Below are 20,075 nucleotides of genomic sequence, written 5' to 3' on the forward strand. Positions count from 1 at the left end.
GAGGGTTCACAGTGGAAGGGCCAGGGCAGCTGGGGCTGTGGAGGGGAACTCAGGGGCTCCAGGTAGCAGTATTTACCAGCTGTTACAGCATATTTCAATAATTCGACTGTACTGGTGCATACCAGTTGAATATCAGCCCTATTACTCGTTATTACTGGCAAAGAATTTGAAGTTTTCAAGGATTTCATTCTTCTCGAATCAACAATCAGTGCTCATAGAAACAGCAGTCAAGAAATCAAACGATGCATTGGGCAAATCTGCTTCAAAAGACCTCTTTAGAGTGTTAAAAAGCAAAGATGGCACTTTGATGACTAACATATTCTCAATAGCATCATATGGAAGGAAGAACAAAGAAGAACTGACACATTCAAATTGCGGTGTTAGCGAAGAATATTGAGGATACCATGGACTTCTAAAAGAAAGAATAAATTTGTCTTGGAGGCAATCCAGCCAGAATGCTCCTTAGAAGCGAGGATGGCCAGCCTTCGTCTCGCTTACTTTGGACACATCATCAGAAGGGAACAATTGCTAGAGAAGGACATCATGCTTGGTAAAACAGAGGGTCAGTGAAAAAGAGGGAGAGCCTCAACAAGATGAATTGACATGATGGCTGCAGCAGTGGGCTCAAACATAGCAACGATTGTGATGATGGCACAGGACCAGGCAACATTTCACTTTGTTATATACAAGCCGGCTGGAGGGCACCTAACAACAACAATAACAACCCATTATTATGCCAGACCTATCTTGGACTTGAACTTCTCACTGGTTTCGGTTTCTTCTGGCTTATTCCACTGCATCCCTGCCACTCTGACTGGGCTCTCAGGAAAGGGAGGGGGCTGTTTTATAATGATCTTAGCAGTTACAGTGCTTAGTAATGTTTTCTGTTTCTCCTAGCAGTTTCCACCGGGTCTGGGACTTGGTTGGTGTTTCCCGGCCCCACTGTTTTGCAGGACTTGTTGGGGAAGCAGTGCTTTCAGCTAAGCGGCCCAGCATTTTAGGAGCTGCGGCCTCCCTGTCCTGTGCTGCAGTCCACGGTTAGGCCTGCAGCTTGGGTGCTCACCTGGTTTTTAAATCACCTGGTGATACAATAAGCAGCGCTTGTCACCGCAGCACTCTTCTCACCACTTGAAACAATCAGGTTTGTCTGGCTGCTGCCTAAGCCAGCCCCTAGGCCTTCTGGTCTTTTATTCCAGCCGCTGAAAGCTTTTTTCCAGTCCTGAGATGCTCATTTATGGTTTCAGTAATAGAATTTGGATCCTTAATGTCGCTCCATTGCCCAGGGCTGTCCATAGCTATTAGTGGCACTCCCGTGAAATCCAGACTTTTATGGCACCTTATCTCTGATCCTAGCATCCTATTTTCCTTCATCCTGAGTGTTCATCACTATGACCTGGGGGTGGGACCCCATGGGTCCCAGAGTCCCTGGAGTTTATCTTAATTAGTTGACATCTGGTGCTGCCCTTGCAGTTCACGTGTGCACCCTGGTCATGCAGCCCAATGCCATTCTGTGAGCCTGGGCTGTACCTAGCCCTGCAGGTATCTTATGGCCACCAACTCTGTGATCCCTGAAGGTTCATCCAAGGGAGCGATTCTGGCCTGGTTGGGGTTCAGCCAAGATCAAAAGTGACTCTGGGGCCAAGCTCCCTCTCGCCCTCCCTTCTCATTTTCTTGAGGCTGTTCATAGGCCTCACGGTATCTCTGGCTGAGCGTGGAGCACTGGCAGCAGAGCAAGCTGGAAACCAGGCCCTTTGCCCTGAGGCCTCCTCTGCTGGCCAGAAGGATCCTGGCTGTGGGATGGAAATGACCTTGTGCAAAGATACCTTCATCACATGCCCGTATGGGTACAGTAATGCTGGGTATCCCCGGATAAGGCAGTCAATATGGGTGTCTGCCCTAGCCACTCAGCATAGCCTTCCCTTCCTCCCCAAGATGCCTCCAACACTGGGAGTGGAAGCCCAGCCCAGCGCCTCTCTTCTGGCCTAACTCTTGCTCATTTTGAGAGCCACCTCTGTCTTATTTTTTCCCCCTTCCTGGATTATCTTTCTGAAACTACTATCCTGCCACCACGCTGCTCAGAACCTGTGTCCATTCAGACCCTGGGCTGAGTCCCCAAAGGGACAGAGGTCAGGTCCTAGGTTGTCCATTCCCCCTTCTCTTGCCCCCCACAAGTGCTCCAGCTCTCCTCCATACTCCAATCTCCTTCACCAAGTACTTGCTCACAGCTAGGTTCCTGCCCAGGAGCTGGACAATCAATCCCACACACAGATGTATGCTCACCCCTTTTTGGTCTTCCTGGGGGTCCAGCCTTTGGAGCTTCTGCCCTCCCTCCAGAGAGAGCCAAGGATGGTCAACAAAGGAGGAAGATGAGTCATCAAGTAGTGAGAGTCACCCCACAAGTGGGGAAGAAGCTGTAAGCAGCTGCTGGGGCTCTGCCAGGGTGAAGGATCCTAGTGCATCTCTGTGGGGGAGGTTGCCTCATCCTGGAATCCCTTCCACAGCATCCCACTGATGGAGAGCTCATTACCTCCAGGGGCAGCTCTACCTGGCCTTCCTCTGACAAATCCTCAGCTGGAGAATTTTGCTGGCGCATACTTCAGCTCCTTATCGTCTAGTTGGCCACTACGTCTGTATCTTTTGTCTAGGACAAGACCTCCTCACGCGTCAGCACTGACTAGGCTACTTCGCATTTCCCCCAGGCAGGACTTTACCCTCTGGCTCAACCTCCCACTTCAACCGCTAAACTTTCTCCCCCTGCATTTGGAGCCACAGCAGTAGACACGGATACTCGCCTCTTACCCCACTGGCAGAGCTGCTTAGCAGAACAGGATGAAACAGCACAGCGGGATGCAATAACTGGGGGTCGGAGCTGACATGGAGTCCCTGGGTGGTGAAACAGTTAATGTGCTTGACTGCTAACCAAAAAGTTGGCAGTTGGAGTTGACCTAGAGGTGTCTTGGAAGGAAGTCCTGGCCATTGAAAACACTAGGGAGCACAGTTCTACTCTGATACACATGGGGTCACCATGAGTTGGAATCCACTCCACTGCAACTGGTAGGGACTGACATAAGGAGGTTGGAGGCAGAGGCCTAACTAGGGGATGGGGGGCAGGTAGGGTGCCTTGCCCTGGGAGGTGCTTGAGGCGGAGCGCCACTTAGTGGTTTCCATTGGCCATCACAGTTTCTATTGCCAGCTGTGAGAGATCATTCAGCAATTTAACGCTAAGAGACTGCTGGTTGGAAGGCAGGAACAGTTGAACTTTGGCTCAAAGGAAAAGTAAAGGAAGCACACTGATCAGACAGCTTCTAAAACTCCTCCCCAGGAAGAACCCGCGGCGCCCCTGCCAGCTGGAGGAGTGTTTACATGCAGGTTAAAGCCACACGCCTCACTTTTCACAAACTCTTCACCAGGTAGCTGAGCCTGATTACCAGGACTAGAAAATCACAGGAAGTGACAAGGCTAGGAAGCAGGTAGGTCATCATCTCCAGTGGTTTTCAAATGTTGAAAATTTATTGCTAGGGCTGCTTGGACGATCGTGCATTTTGCCCGTTTGACAAATGCCCCTGGGCTAAAATTTACTCAGTGTTCTGCTGATCAAGTTGTGTATCCCAGAACGAATCTGGGCCAGCCCAGAAGAAGGCCCATCTTTTTGTAACTGATTTGCCGAGGGAGAGCATCCTTTTTTAATCTGCACAAAGGTGCCTTATGTACCAGCAGCAGCCCTGGCATAGACTGCTGTCATCTAAGAAGGCAGTCATAAAATCAAACTGCTTTGGTTAAAGGAGACTTTGAAAACCACCTAAAAGATGGAGAAACTGAGGATCATGGAGGGGAGGGACTTCCTCAAAGTCATGCAGTTAAAGCCAGGACAGAACTTAGAAGCTAGATCTTCTCTCTCTCAAAGCGGTATTCTTTGCACCATGCTGAGCTAGTTTTCCCTCCAAGCCCCTGTGCAGGCATCCTGGCTTCTCTGACGCCCCCACCCTTGTCCCATCAACTTCTTACTGGAATCCAGCTGCTGTGCACAGTCTTTCTTTCCTAGGCAGGATCATGGCACAGTGCTCGCCCAAAAGGACGGATGGTGAGAATGCCGGCCCAGGCTGCATCCGTTCCCACATGTGCCTCTCTCACAGGGATGAGGACAGACATGCTGATGGGCAGAGTGATGAGAAACTAGTGGGGCCCACTGGACGGGGTGCTGAAGTATGATGAGGAGCCGTGCCTGGAACAATGTTGCGCGGTAAAACTGGCCGCTCAGCTACTGGGCAGATGGGGCCTGCTTTGTCGCCGCAGCCTGCCGGGGTGTCTGTGCCACACCGTAAGGCACATGGGCAGCCACCGTGCCCATCTCCTGAGCCCCAGCCACGTGGAACATCTGGTCATCAAAGAAGATGTGTGGGCGGATCTTTTCAAGGAGGGGGCCCTTGGGTGCTCCAGCCAGGAACAAGGCCTCATCCGTCTCCAGGCCCCAGCTGCGCAGGGTCTTGAGAGCCCGGGCGCCAGAACTGGCTGCACTGCGTGCTGTCACCAAGTAGGTGCGGATTGGGCACTCAAGCCGTAGGCCCTTGGAGTAGAACTTCTTCTGCAGCCTACCCAGTGCCTCCAGAAAGCCCTTTAGGGGGCCCTGTGAGAAGGCAAAGGAACACATAGCTCATTACTCTCCCAAACGCTTGTCCCCCCACCTCCAGCCCGGCTCCCTCCCTTAAATGCTAATGTCCTGCTGTTTGGGGTGGGACAGCTTCCTGGGCTCCATAAATCTTTTAGTTCTGCTATGCCCGGAAGTTCAGTGGCATAATTCCTCACCTTTCATGCGGAAGGCCCGGGTTCAGTGTTCAATTCCTGGCCAGGGCACCTCGTGTGCAGCCACCACCTGACTGTTAGTGGAGGCTTGTATGTTGCTATGATGCTGAACAGGTTTCAGCAGAGCTTCCAGACTAAGATTAGGAAGAAAGGCCTGGTGATCTACTTCCAAAAATCAGCCAGTGAAATCCCTACGGATTGCAACAATCCCATCCACAACCGACCACGGGGACGATGCAGGATCGGCAATATTTCCTTTTTTTTTGTACGGAGTGGCCATGAGTGGGGGGTAGTTAATAACAATGACAACAGCATGCCTGCTGGAGCCATTGTGTGCATCACGGGACTGTAGCCATCTATGCAAGTCTGGGTGTCTGCATTATTGTGCTTAAGGCCATCTGGGTCAGGATAACTGTACCAGGGCAGCAGTTAACTATGTATGTCCATCCATGTGCCCACCAGGTATGTGGGTATCTTCCTGTAGCTCTGTAAGTGTGGCCATCTGTGCCCATCAGCAGGCAGGATATTAAAACTTTTGAGCAACTACAGCGTGGGCACCTCCAATCAGAGCAGACTCCAGCTGTGAACAACTGGACCAGACGGACTGGTGTGTAACTGCTGAATATCCGCCCTGCCCATTGGGCACACAGGTGTCTCAGGCACCCTAGAGTGAGGGAAAATATTTATTCTCACAGTGCTCAGAACAATGAAGCTTAATGAGGACTTGTGAATAGAGAACCTGATGATGAAGATGAAGAAAACTACGACAGCAGCTGGAAATAAGGAAAGGTGGGTTCTTAATCTTGGAGACCCCTCACTTGCTGGGTGACCTGGAGCAAGCAGTGGTTTCCTGGGGCTCTTCCCACTGCTTAGTGAGAGAACTATCCTGCCCTGGGTTCCCAAAGATTTCAGAGGGAACCCATGAGAACAGAAGTGAAATGAACGCTCCAGAGCCACTGAAGCCCTGGGACCTGCTGAGCTCAGGGCAGAGAGGGGCTCTAGGATTACTGAGCACCCAGAATTTTGTTCAGAGCACAAAGAGCAGCTCCAGGAGGGCTGGGGGATCCCAAAAGCTCCAATCCCAGGGAGTTTCCACCAAGCTCTAGGACACAGTCTGCCCTCAAGGAGACGCTGAGCAGTTTGAGGATGAGTGAGGGTCCCTGAACCCCCTGGTCAAAGGATGGAGGGCAGGAGGGGGGAAGGGCTAGTGAGAGTCCTCCAGACCCCACACCCAGCTGGGTCTCCCTGCCTCAGTGAGGGGTGCCAGTCCTTTCCTCCAGTGAAGGGAGCAGAGGCTTCTTGAGGGAATGGGGCCTTACTCAGAGGGGTGGGGGACCTCAGAAAGGGAGTAGGGGTATCAAAGAGGGGATGAGGGCTCCAGAAACAGGATGGGGCATCAAGGAGGGGGTGGAGAGCTCAGGAAGAAGATGGAGGTCTCAGTGAGGCAATAGAGGCTTTTCAGAGAGGGAATAAACCAAAAAACCAAACCCACTACTGTCGAGTCGATTTTGACTCATAGTGACCCTATAAGACAGAGTAGAACTGCCCCATAGAGTTTCCAAGGAGCGCCTCGCGGATTTGAACTGCTGACATCTTCATTAGCAGCTGTAGTACTTAACCACTACACTACCAGGGTTTCCAGAGAGGTAATGGGGACCTAAAGTGGGGATTCGAGGTACAAAGAGGAAATGGGAGCTTCAGAGAGGAGATGGGGCTTCAATGACGGGGTGGGGGCTTCAGGGAGAGAACAGAGACCTCAGAAGGGGGATGGGGCTTCAGAGAGGTGATGGGAACCTCAGAAAGGGGGTTGGAGCTGCAAAGAAGTGGTGGGGGCTTCAGAGAGGGCCTTAGAGAGAGGATGGGGCTTTCAGGGGGGACGGGCCTCAGTGAGCAAGCATGAAGGGATGGGAACTCAGTGAGAGGAGCCAGGGCCAAGGGAGAGGATGGGGCTGGAGGCTTGGTGAGGGGACCTGGCTGGATTCTGGGCTGAGCCTGGGGTTTGGTTCTGGGCTGAGGCTCAGTCCAAGAGCAAGTTCTGGGGAGCTGTCTTGTTCCACTTGGGGGTTCCAGGAAATATGTGGAGTACCTGGGCCAAAGGTTTGTTCTCGTGGGCCTTCTCGTGCTCGAAGAATCTGTCCAGCCCGTGGGCCTTGACGATGCGCTCCGACTCATCCGAGAAGAGCACAGCGTCTCCGTCGAAGGCCACGCGCAGCTGGCTCTGAGACACAGCCACATCCCTGCTGGGGCTGAAGATGGTAGCAGCTGCAATCCCTGGGCAGAAAGAGGCAAGTGTTGGCTGGCCCAAGCTGGGCTTTGGGGGCCCTCCTGAAAACCCCCTCAGCTGCCTGGGGGCAGGGGAGGGCTATCTCAGGCTATCCTTGCCCCACCTGCCTCACCCAGGGCTTAGGGCCAGGCTGATGTTATGGACTGAATTGTGTCTCCCCAAAAATATGTGTTGAAATTCTAACCCCTGTACCAGTAACTATGACCCTGTTTGGAAGTAAAGGGTTTTTCTTTTGTTATGTTAATAAGTTCATAGCAGAGTAGGGTGAGTCTTAAACCTAATCATGTCTGAGTCATAGAAATCAGAATAGACACAGAGACACTCACGGGGGAAGACAGACACCATAGGGGACAGAGAATCACGCAGCTGCATCTACAAGCCCGGGAGTTCCCAGGCTAGTTGGCTACTAGAAGCTGAAACAGGCACCTAGGGCCAAGCCCTGGATTCAGACTTCTAGTCTCCTGAACTGTGAGAAAATAAATTTCTGTTCACAAGGTCATCCACTTGTGGTGCTTCCGTTACAGCAGCACCGGGTAACTAAGCTACTGAGGGCTAGGATTCAAAATATGTAAAAAGTGGGAGGGCATAGACACTGACCAGTAAGAGTGGACACTGGCTGTCACGCTGAAGCAGGGCTCTGAGGGCCCTCGCCTATGTCAGGGTTACCCCTTTAGTTGCTGCTTTGTGGAGAGGTCTGGGGGGTCCCAGGGTAGCAGGGTGGTACTCAGAGGGCTCAGGGCAGGAGCTATTTACCAAAATGGTCTGGTGGAATCTCTACACTTGAACACCTAGTGAGTCTAGGCTGATGCGTACCAGCCAGATACCAGTCCTGGCTGGAGGGTCCCCCAGACCACTGCTCTTCTGCCAAGAGTTCTCCACAGGTTCCCATCGCAGACATACAGGGAGCTGGGAAGGAGGCCTGACTCCGGCTTGGCCTTAGGCTCACCCTCACTATTGATCCTGGCAACTTACTCACCTTCTCTGGGCTTAGGTAGAATTAATGGCCTTTTCAGCTGTTTGGTGCTGAGATGCTAGACTGCAGTCTGGGGTGCAGGTAGGTGTGGGCCCCATTGGTCTACTGCTACAATGACTCCAGGCATGTCCTACTGAGGCAACCTGGCCATTCAGCACTGCTTGAGACAACACGGGTGGCCATGGCTAGCTGCCTGTACACAGACTCTGTGCAACCCTGGGCTTCTCCAGGGCATCAAGGATGCCTGTTGGGGACCCAGGCTCCAGGCTAGAGCTGTACTGGACCACAGAGAGTGAGTTCTAGGACGCTGGAAACCTAGGCAGCAGCTCAGTCCATCCCCTACTCTTTATTTCTCCAAACTCCACTTCCACCCTGCTCTTTGGGAGTCTAGGATCATAGGGGCTGGGCTCAGGCAGAGGTTTGGGGGAAGTGGGCAGTGCCAGCCTCACAATTCCTTACAGCAGGATGCTATAAGCAGGAGCAGACCCTGGGTATTAGGCCAGACACCTGCTCAGCTCTGCCAACACTGGAGCCAAGATAAACCAGAACCACCTCACCCTGAGCAGGGGCCCCTCCCAACCACTCCCCTGCTCCCTAGCCCAAGGTCAAATTACAGACGCACAGAGGCACACATACACACTAGTGCCAACGCCCCAGCCAGAGGGCGTGGAAAATGGCGTTTGGTTCCTGGTTAAAGAAAGCCTTTTGGAGGTATCAATGCAGCTCAGGGGAGAAAGGTAGTAGGGAGACAGGCCAGGCTTCCAGCCAGGAGACAGCATGGAAGAGGAAGAGAAAAATGAATATATTGTTGGTTGATAAAGAAACCCACCACTAGTGTTTGGCCTGAGTAGACCTCTCAGGTAGCTGGGCACTCATTCCTCCTCTGTGGCCTGTTTTCTTCCAGGTGCAATAGGGACACACACCCTGTTGAGAGGACTGAGACTACAATCTCATCTAAAATTACGCCATAAAAGACACCCGTGGTGGGGGAGGGGAGAGTCTCTTTGTCAGTACTTGTACCCAGGTCTCCTAACCTCACCCCAGTACTGGCCAGCTCAGCTGCTGGCGATGCTGCTGATCATTTCCCAAGCCCACCATTCAGGCTGGGCTGGATACAGACCTCCCTCCCCATTGGCCCAGAGAGGCTGGCCAGGGTCACCCAGGAATCAGAACACCTGGGCTGACCTGGGGGAATCTGAGAAGGGAGTGACTGTCTGAGTAGTAATGAGGGTTTCCATGGAAACAGGAGACTGGGAGGCATTGATGAGTTAAAGCCTCCTCAACATGGTGGGCCAGGTGGTAGGAAAGGGATAGGTGGGGCATTATTCTCAGAGTTTACAGGGCAGGTCTCAGGAAATTAGGAGGCACTGCATAGCTGTCCCTTTCATGGCAATCCCCAGCACCTGCACAGAGCTCCAGGACCAGCCCTTCCACCTCTGGGACCTCTTTGTCAGATTCCGCATATGCTCCCTCCCCAGTCTGACTTACCCTCATCAATGGCTTCCTGCACTTTTTCTGCATCAGCTGACAAGTAGAGGTTCGTGTGGTAGGCCTTGAGGTAGCAGATGGGGCTGTTCCCACCTGTCATGCAGAACCTCTCGATGGACAGGTCTGGAGAAGAGGTAGAGAGTACCTCAGTAAGGCTAGGTCAGCCTAAGGGCCTGAGTGGCCCCTGTGTCCAATGGGCACCATCTTGGTTCTCATGGTGGTGATGGTGGGGTCAGAGTGACTCTCTGTGTACTTTTAGGCCAGCATTCCTCCTCTCCGAGCCCCTCCCTCCTTCATCCATGAAGTCATCCCTCTGGAGCAATTGGCTGGCTCATAGTAACACCCTCTGGTCAAGGAATCATAGTATTGCAAGAGGTGGGTCTCTGAGCCATGGTTGTGATATGTGATCCTGCCCTCCTGGTCATAGCTGATTAGATAAGAGGCAAACACCTGACCCAAGCTGGGCCAATCAGATTCTTTTTCCTAGACTGGTTTTATAGTTAGCTAATACCGATCAGCATGGAGTCCCTGGGTGGTGCAAACAGCTAAGAGCTTGGCTGTTAACCAAAAGATCAGTGTTTTGAGTCTACCATGTGATGGCAACAGGTTTTGTTTTGTTTTTTAGGCACCTTGGAAGAAAATTCTGGCAAAATAATTCCAAAAAATCAGCCATTGAAAATTCCGTGAACACAGTTCTATTCTGAAAGACATGGGGTCACTATGAGTTGAAACCAACTCCAGGGCAACTGGCTTGGTTTGACCCATAAGCATAGCTGCTGGGGTTGTTAACATATTCGCTGGTTGGCATATGGCCATTGCTCTGAGCCCACTGAGCTACTCTATCACTACCCAGGCCCTCCCCGAGGGCCTTGTCCACCCTGAAAGGGATAATGCCCAGCAGAGCAGGGGCCCTTCCGGACCCTGCTCCAGCACTGCAGGTAGGATCTATTCTGCTTACTTAGAGCCTGTGTCACACAGGCAGTTAGGCGTTTTGAATTTCACACCCGTTCCCAGTAAATTGAAATTAGGATTAAAAAATGCCAACTCTCTTGATTGCTTGAAACAAGGACTTGCCAACTTGCAAATTTCAAACCATATTCAGGAAAAGCAGAGAAACATAATTTAGGGAGAGACACACGCACGCACACACACACACACAAAATCAAACAGATTTGCCAAGAGAAAGAGAAAAAAGGGCTCATGTGGCCCAGAGAGAAAAAGAGCCTAGAAGCAATTTCCTGTACTTGGATTCAGGCCTTTGTGAGGCCCTGTTTCACTTCCTGCCCTGTGGTCTAAGCTAACCTATTGTCCCATTGCCGTCAAGTCGATTCCAACTCATAGCCAACCTATGGGACAGAGTAGAGCTGCCCCATAGGATTTCCAAGGCTATAATCCAAGGCAGAAGCAGACTGCCACATTTCTTCCATAGATTAGCTGGTGGGTTCAAACCATCGACCTCTCAGTTAGCAGCTGAGTGTTTAACCACTGTGCCACCAGGGTTCCTGTGGTCTAAGTTATATCCCTGTAAACCTAATAAATTATTTTCTTCAGCTTAAACTAGCTCTGGAAGGTCTGTTACTTTCAGTCAAGAGTTTGGACTAAGACACAAAATGCTTTCACTCTGACTACTGCGCCTGATCATCCCAGCAGCCCGGTAAGGCTTGTTAGCTCCGTTACAGAGAGAGAAACCGAGACACAAGGGTACTCTGCCCAGTCCCTGCCTGCGAAGTGGTGTGCTGGATCCTGGTTGTACTAGCTTGAAAGAGTCAACTGTTAAACATTTAGGATTTTTTTGAGCCATTTATGTTATTCAACTGTTGGTAGCTTGAAATCAGCCATGGTGTGAATATTTATACCCTGAAAATCAGCAACACACTACAAATCAGGGCATTTTGTTTTGTTTTGTTCTAGAGCCAGTTTACCAATGCACCATGGAGCCTGGGGTTCCAGCCAGTATGACCTCACCCTGCTGTACTTGTGGCCCCATCCCTGGAGGTAAGGTACGGTTGTCACGTGATCAAGCCCTTCATGCTCACCATAGTGGTTGATACTATTGATGAGACGGACTCCCACTTGAGCATGGTTGTTGGTCACGAGGACAATGTCAAAAAGGTCCTCACTATCGGGGTACAACTCCCGCAGCCTGCTGTTCACAGCCTCCAGAGCCTGGATGGGAGAGGACACAAGCTGCTCAGACCCCAGGGGTAGATACCTGGAGTTGGTGGCCAGGGTTGGGGAGGAGGAGTGAGCTGGGAGCCACTGGGAGGAGTAGGGGGGTGGGATGGGGAGTCAGTGGCCAGGTGTGGGATGAGATCAGTGGATGTGGACTACCTTCTCATTATGCCGTTCTCTACCGTTGCGCAGGTTTTCACCACACAGGGGCACACACAAAAGGGTGAGTGAGAGTTAAAAGTCAGCCCAAGTTCCATTCACTAAATGGGTTACCTGACGTTGTTGTTGTTAGCTGCCGGCAAGTCACCCCGAAATCATGGCAACCCCATGCACAATGGGATAGGACCATTGTGATCCACAAGGAACTGTCCCTTAGCCAAGCTGTGTGCCTGCAGTGTTTCATCTGCCCAGAGGGGCCCCCTTTTCCTTCCTCAAATACCCATAGGAGTGCCTATTTCTAGGCACTGTATGGGCTAGTGGTAGGATTGCTCCTTCACCTTCACGAAGGGGAAGGCGGGCCCGGGCCTGAAGGGCTCATTCTCATGTTCCAGCTGGTAGCGCACGTAGTCCTCCACACCCTGCTCAGTGTAGATCCGCTGCTCCTCATCCATGCGGAACAAGGCTCGGGAAGACACAGCAATGGTGACTGCATTCTGAGGCTTAGGCTGCAGAGACATGGAAGGAAGGGCTGTTGCTCAGACCTCCCCTTGGGTAGAGGCAGATCTAGTTCAGGACCCCCTCGGTGCAGGACCCAGCTAGAGACGGTGAGAGATGATGGTGCCCCACCTAGGAGCACAATCTGATGGAAATAACATGCCTCAAGGAGTTTGCCATCCGGTGGGCCATCTATCTGGACACAATAGAAAAATGAATACGATGTATATAACCAAAGAATGACTGATGCTCAAGACGGTCTCCAGATGGTTTCCATTATAAAATGAGAACTACATGCCCTTCGGAAGAAATGGTGCCTAGAAACATGACAATTATAGAAAATTTATCTCCAGCCCAGATCTTTCTCCCAAGCTCCAGGCATATATCTGACTGCCCTGGTTGGCTAACAGTCAGTCAAACTTGACAAGCTCAAGGCTAAACTCCCACCACCTTCTCCATCTCCCGCATCTCATCCTCTCCCCTTTTCATCACCTCAATGCTCAGCACCACCATCCACTCCATCACCCAAGCCAGAAGCCCGGAAGTCATCCTCAACTCCATTCCCTTTTCAGTTAAACCTGTCAATTCTACTTCTAGACTCCATCCGCATCTCTCTATCTCCACTGTCACAGTCCAATGCATCATCCTCTCTCACCCACCCCTAATCTCTCCTCCAACTGATGTCAGAGAGGTTTTTCTAAAATTTAGACCCGATCACAGCTGGCCTCTGCTTGAAACTCTTCTGTGGTGTCCACTCTTCTCAGAATAAGGTTGACAACCTTCAATATGGCATAGGAGGCCCTTCAAGACAGAATCCTACTCTCTCTCCACTCTTACTTACCCATGTCACAGCATTGCTCATTTGAACCTTTCTCCTGTCCCTGAGTGTGCCCTCACTGGGCCTTTGCACCTGATGTTCCCTCTGCCTGAAAACGCTCTTTCCCTGACTCTATCCAGCTACCTTCTATTCCACTTTGGTCTCAAACTGGATGTTACCTCCTCTAGTCTGGGTTTCCTACCATTCCTATGGATTTCCCTTTTAATAAAAGGTAACACTGAACTATGATTGCTTGTTTAATTATTTTCTTTCTGGGCTGTAAGTTCTGAGGGAGCAGGAATCATGTCTCCCTTGTTCATTATTCTAGTGCTTAGTAGTGTGCCTGGCACATGGTGGGTGTTCAGTAAATCTTTATTGACCAAAAGGATGTCTCTGAACTTCTAAATGATGAATTTCAATAAGAAACAATATTCACAATGAATCAAAAACCATAAATTTTACATGAAATAGAAACTCTAGTGCAGTGTCCTAATCTGTTCAATTTGCTTGATAGGTGCTTAGAGGACTTTTTTTTTGGTTGATTCAAATTTTACAAAGCATTTACATGTTCTTTTTGACAGGCACCTGGGCTCTGCCTGGGAGTGGTCCCAGTAGACACTTGGTTCACACCCCCAGAGCATGCAGGGTCACAGTCAGGTCACTTGGATGCAAACAGTACTGAAATGAGTACTAGAATAGAGGTGAAAGCAAAATCTTGATGACAAGGGCTCAGAGGACATCATCATGGAAGAGGAGGATGCCTTGAAAGGGAGTAGAGTGAAGGAAAGCAGGAGAAGGTGGAAACATGGACAGTGCATTCACAAAGGTGAGCAGAGCCAGGGTTTGTGGAGTAGCTATAGATAAGCCCAGAAGGGTAGGCAGGGGCTAGATCAAAGGGGGTCCTAGGAGGGTCTCAAAGCATTTCCCCACTCCCACTGGAATTGAGGGAGGAGGGTGCCACCACAGACAGAAGCTGTATTCTGTATAATACCCAGGGAAGATTAGGATATGGGAGCCCAATGGGCTCGCAGACACCCAGAGTGTCCCACACTTCTCTGTGTCCTGAGCAGCCCTGGGATCCGATTCCAACTTTATAAACAAGGACAGAGAGGTTCAATCTGGGGACAAGACTCATAAGTGGACCTCACCTTCCAGCCTTCTCCTTATTGCTCTGTGGGACATGTATTCAACTCCACTGCTTCTCTCTGGGGTCAAGCCTAGACCCCAATCGGAGGCCCTGTCACCATGTGCCAGGCACTGTGCTGCGGACACAGCAGAAATGATCCCTGCCCCCATGGAGCTTATGGTCTATCCCCAAGGCAGAGATTTGGGATTGGTGTTATCCTTTAGAAGAGCGCTGCCCAATAGAACTTCCTGTGATGATGGAAATGTCCTATAATCTGTGCTGTCCAATGAGGTAGCCACTAGCTACATTTGGCTGTGGAGCACTTGAAATGTGACTAGTGAGGCTGTGAGGAACTGAATTTTTAATTGTATTTAATTTTAATTAATTTAAATAGCCATATGTGGATACAGGCTACCATATTGAACAGTGCAGCTTTACAAGTCCAAAGTCCAAAATGAAAGACCAACGAGTTCTCCAAGCTCGCGTGGTGGACCTCACCTTGCATTTGACTTTTATCCTAACCAAGATGGCGTATGTGGCCAGAAGGGTCAGTGTAAGGCAGCAGTAGTGGACAGGTATCTATCCTTCGAGGTACAGCCCAAATACCTCTCACAGCTTCTGACCACCACTGTGTGTCTGTGTGTCCTTGGACTGGATACCTCCTAACCAACCCCCTTAGCAGCTGTGAGCTTCAAGGAAAGACAGTAAAGTTAAATGCCCTAAAGAAAAAAGGTAATAGAGAGATGGCAGGGATGGTAAGGGTTGGGGGAACAGACCCATTCTCATAAACCCAGGAAGCCATGTAGGCCTTTAGGACAAAGGCTGAGCTTGCCTTGTCCCCTGAGCTCACTGCCCCAGGGACAGACCCATCACCTCTTCAAGGACAGAAAGTCAGCTGCCCTCCCAGCCCCCTCAGGCAGGTTCCCAAGCCGGACACTCCAGCCCAGGCAACGAGCCAAGTTTCTCGCTCCTAACTTTCTGACCCACAGTCCCTGCCAGACTGCTGAATCCTGGGGTACTTTGGCTAAGCTAGCTACCCTAATACCATCCCACCCCACCTCTGGCCATTAAGAGAAAAATTTCCTGGCTGCCTTGGCCCCAGTATTCTCTGGGGAAATAGGCCCAGCTAGGAACAGAGTATTACCTTAGGTCACACAGCAAAGTTAAAGCTGTGTTGTGTATCACAGCCAGAATGAAATCTCAAGTCTCTGGCCTCAAGAGTAGGCTCTATCTGAGCAGCCCCTCTGCTGTGCCCCTCCTCAATAGCCCCCAGAGGACCCTAACCCCTGCAACTGCAGCTCCTTTCCTGAGACAACCCCTCCCTGCAACTCTTTTCACGATGTCCTGCACACAGGACACCTCTAGGACCCTGTTCCGGTTCTAAGGCCTGATGGTCAGTTATGTTTGGTTTGTGACCATGCTCTACCAGTTATTAAGTATTTTGAATATCACCCTCGACATTTCTATTGGGAACTTACTGTGTACCAGACACTGTACTGAGCATGTTAAGTGTGTTGTTGTGGTGGTTGTGGTTGTTAGCTGCTGCCAAGTTGATTCTAACTCAAGCTGATTCCTCAGAGGGAGGCCACCTGCCATGTGTTGTCTGGTGCACCTAAGGACAGCTCCTCCAGAAATCAGCAAGAAGCCCAGATCCTGACTAGAGATTGGGTTAGAACAGCGCTCATCTCAAACTAGGGCTCAGCCTGGAAGCTCTGCTCCAGGCAGCCAGGGCCTTGCCAGCTGTCTCTGCCTCCCCCAGGGGCTGGGCTACAGGCTGATTGCTCTGGGTTGGGGAATGTGGGTGGAGTTTGATGGAGAGCAGCCCAGCACTACCTGGCCTGCCTGGGGAGCACTCACTTAGGCCAACATGATTCTGCCCGTTGTGCCCAAGATAGAAACAGAGTCAAAAAGCTGTTATTTCTAGAAGGACTTAGCAGGAGAAGAGCTGCTGGAGAAAGAGGGCCTAGCTCTAGACTGAGGAAGTCCTCTGACCACATGAGGTAGGGCCTTTCTTTGGCCTTCAGCAGTTAAATATTTTACTCAAGGCCCCTGGGAATGAGAATAAACCCAGGCCAGACCCTGATAGGGCCCATGAGGCCTAAAGCCCCCAAAATAGCCTGTGGGAGGAGGGGCTACTATAGGAAGGAGTAGAGGGGCCAGAAAGCCTCAGCCTCTGCCTCACAGAGAACCCTGGGAGGTCAGGGGCTATCTGAGGGGTCATGACTGACACTGGGCCTAAGCTCCCAGGGTTCTCAGTGTTTGTGGCAGGGACGGGGTGGGGGGTGGGGAGGGTGATGAGGGAATGGATTTTAAGTGCTGGTGCTCTCCCCCTACTCTAATGCCCCTCCCCTCCTTTCCATCCCCCAGACCACCCATTAGTCCAGCTTCCTCCTCAGGCAGGGACCGCCTTCTCACTGGTCCACCTGCTGCAGCCTCACCCTCTTCAATCCATCCTCCACACAGCCCCAGAGTGATCTTTCTAAAATAAAAATGGGACCAAGTTAATCCCCTGCCGAAAAATCCTGCGACAGCTCCATAATGGTTTTCATACTTTTTTTCTAAGCAGCATGACCTTTTTTTCAAATGAATTATTGGGTGGAACCCCAGCGTATGAACCAGGTATTACCATATTTACTGGTATAAATTTTGTTTACAAATTCGAATGTATTACATGTATATGAATGTTCATTATAAAGTCAATCGATGAGAACAACACAGTTGTTTGGATCACAGCAAAGTTGAAACTGGGGGTTAGGGTGCTCGTTGTAGACTTAGGCTTCAGCCTCCAGTCAGTTTGGTCTTGGTTGCACAGTATTGAGAAGTCCTGATTCACACCAATAAGTGGTTACAGATGGCGAGAGGTTTTGTTTGTTGTTTTAAGCCACAGGCCTTGCAGTTTTAAGACGCTCTCCTATTTTTTTTTAATTTTTATCTATTTTGTTGTTGTGGAGAATATACACAGCAAAATATACACCAACTCAACACCTAAACGATTTTTATGTCACTCATCAATTCAGTGACACTGATTACATTCTTTGAGTTGTGCAACCATTCTCATCCTCCTTTTCTGAGTTGTTTCTCCCCCATTAACATAAAATCACTGGCCCTTAAGGTTCCTATCTAATTTTTCTAGTTGCCTTTGTCAATTTCATCTCATATGGGTAGGTCTTAAAAGAGCATAATGCTTAAGGCAGACATTTTTTACTAGTTAAGCTAAACTATTGTTCAGCTTTAAGAAGTCTTTGGGAATATTTTTGGTTTAAGATTAAAAGATGACCTCAGGGCAAGAGTTTTAAGGGTTCATTCAGCCTCCATGGTTCCAGAAAGTCTGGAGTCCATGGAAAATTTGAAATTCTGTTCTGTATGTTCCCCCTTTTGATTAAGAGTCTTCTATAGAATCTTTGACAAGATCATCTTCTATTAAACAGATCATAAGAAAAGCTTTATTCTGAGGTTTGCTAAAAGAAATAATCAACCTGCAGCACAAGGGGTCCACCATCTGCCTGACACTTTGTTGCACTGTGATGGCGTACATGTTGCTATGATGCTGGAAGCTATACCATTACTATTTCAAATACCAGCTGAATCACCCATGGTGGACAGATTTCAGCAGAGCTTCCAGACTAAGATAGACCAGGAAGAAAAGCCTGGTAATCTACTTCCAAAAATTAGTCAGTGAAAACCCAATGAATCACAACAGAATACTACCCAATATAGTGCCAGAAGATGAGACCCCCAGGATGGAAGGCACTACACAATAGCCAAAGCAATGGACTCAAGCATAACAACGATCATGACAATGGTGCAGAACAGGCAACATTTTGTTATGCTGTACATGGGGTCCCCATGAGTAGGAGCCCACTCTACTGGCAACTAACAACAACTCCAAGGTGCTAAAATATCCAGTTTAACACATTTGAGTGTGTCGAGTTTTTAACAAATTTTTAATTGTTTAAAACCTAGTTTGAAGAAGACATACAATTGGATTCACATGTGTGTAGACCCCCTGAAGATGGGGCTTCATGGAACCTAGTTTGGAAGCCCCTATCCCCACTGAATAAGGTCCAGACTCCTTAACATGGCACTAGAAGCCCTCCACCGGCTCTTAGGTATTCCTCCAACTCTTCTCCCAATGATGTTGCGTTCTCCCATTCAGGCCTGATTCCAGAACACAGCCTTCGCTTTCAAAGACATCTCAGTGTCTTTTACTCATGCTGTTTCCCTCCGTCTGCCTGAGAAATGCTTCCTACTCAAGCAAGACTGATCAAATACCACCTCTACAAAGCCTTCTCTAGTCCACAGTCACTTCCTCTTCTAGGCTCCCACTGCACTGCTTAGGGTCTTTTACCTGATCACTCACCATCTCAAGGGGCTCCATCAAGGCACTGTGAGCTCCCCAGCCTGGGACTCAGCCTAATTCATCCCTCAATCTCCCCTGCTGAGCCAGGGCCTGGAGGTGCTCAGGAAGTGACTGTTGGTAAGGTGAGGGATCCTGAGGAGGGGTCTTGGGAGGGAAGCAGAAAGATGCTTTGAGGACGCCTCGGGTCCAGCCTGTATCCTCAGTCCTCTCCCCAGGCTTAGAGCTCCTGGAAGCTGGAATAAGCAAGGCCTAGGGGCGCGCCAGGGAGTCATCAATCCGCCCGAACGAGAGAGGACCTGACTCCTCTGTATGAGTCCCTGGAGGGCTGAGACCCCCCACGCGGGGGTCGCGGGGGCACCGATGCCCATTCCGAGGGGAGGAGAGCCCGGAGCCCGGGAGCAGAGTCCAGCTTTGAGAGCCCGGAACCAGAAGCGCAGGAGCCCTGCCCGCAGAGCACCGGTAGCGCAGAGCCGGAGCCCAGAGCGCACCGCGCTGAGCCAGAGCCGGAGCTCAGAGGTTCAGGTCCGGAGCCCGGTGGCCAGATGGCGGAGACCGGAGCACATAGCAAGGAGCCGGGTTTCCATGGTCTGGTTACCAGAGCCCGTGGAGCTTCCGCAGGCGCAGCTAACCGGCTTTGCCGACAAGTGCAGTCGCGCGCCCCAAGCTACGCGCGCCGGGAGGGGCTAGGGCCACCGACCTGAGCTGGGCCCCGATGACAGCATGGGGGAGGGCGATCCTGGCGTGGAACCCGAGCCCGGGAAAAAAACACCAGAACACAGCTCCCAAAATAAACCGGAGCCGGAGCCGGAGCCAAAGCCGGGCCACTCTGGTGCTGAGAGCTGCGTCCCCTTCCCCGGAAGGCGCCATGGATCCCTTCCCAAGGAACTTACGACCCCTTCCCGGTGGCACCCTTCCTCTTCCCTCCCTTCATACCCATGCCCTGCTTTTACCGATTTGGGTTTCTTCTTGGGCGCGAGGTTGTCGTAGAAAGTCTTGGCTTCTTCCCAGCGTGGGGCTGCAGCTGTCTCTGCCCCCGGCCCGGGTTCAAGGGGCTCCCGGGGCTCTCCGGGCTCCATTCTCGGGCTCTGAGCCCGACCGGAGAGAGCGGGCGGCCGCGGAGATGCGGGGGGCTCGCGGGACTGGGCTGACGGAGAGAGGCGCGTCCCGGGCGTGAGAAGGGGGCGGGCAGTGGTGCTGAGTGTGTGCAAGTGAGCCGGCCCGGAGGGCGGGGTGCTGGCCGCCCCGCCTGCTGGGGGTGGGGTGGGGAGCGGTGGGGAGATAAACTCTCCCTCGGTTGCTTGTGTGGTGGTGTTGTAGCATGCTTATTGGGGGACAGCTGAGCTCTTCTTCCCCGACTGCCCCTCCCCGAAGTGAATGGGGAGCCCCTGCCTCCCCAGCGCT

The 20,075-nt window shown here is 51.2% G+C and overlaps 1 protein-coding gene across 2 annotated transcripts; it reads right to left on the bottom strand.

The window, feature by feature from the left end:
* Positions 1 to 283: 283 nt before the first annotated feature.
* NT5C1A (5'-nucleotidase, cytosolic IA) lies at positions 284 to 19,878 on the bottom strand. 2 transcript variants are annotated; one of them, XR_007516611.1, is made up of 7 exons: positions 19,625 to 19,878; positions 12,215 to 12,382; positions 11,582 to 11,711; positions 9,546 to 9,668; positions 6,887 to 7,071; positions 4,006 to 4,624; positions 284 to 2,883 (listed from the first exon to the last, which is right to left on the bottom strand). XR_007516611.1 is itself a non-coding variant. In XM_049878880.1 (6 exons), the coding sequence occupies exons 1-6, from the start codon at positions 19,748 to 19,750 to the stop codon at positions 4,259 to 4,261; spliced, it is 1,098 nt and encodes a 365-aa protein (XP_049734837.1). In that variant the 5' UTR covers positions 19,751 to 19,878; the 3' UTR covers positions 284 to 4,258. The 2 variants fall into 2 exon arrangements, 1 of the variants encoding a protein (XP_049734837.1); XM_049878880.1 differs by having other exon boundaries at positions 284 to 4,624.
* Positions 19,879 to 20,075: the final 197 nt, after the last annotated feature.

The sequence above is a fragment of the Elephas maximus genome, chromosome 3 (genome assembly GCF_024166365.1).
Source record: "Elephas maximus indicus isolate mEleMax1 chromosome 3, mEleMax1 primary haplotype, whole genome shotgun sequence".
NCBI classification, from domain to species: Eukaryota; Metazoa; Chordata; class Mammalia; order Proboscidea; family Elephantidae; genus Elephas; species Elephas maximus.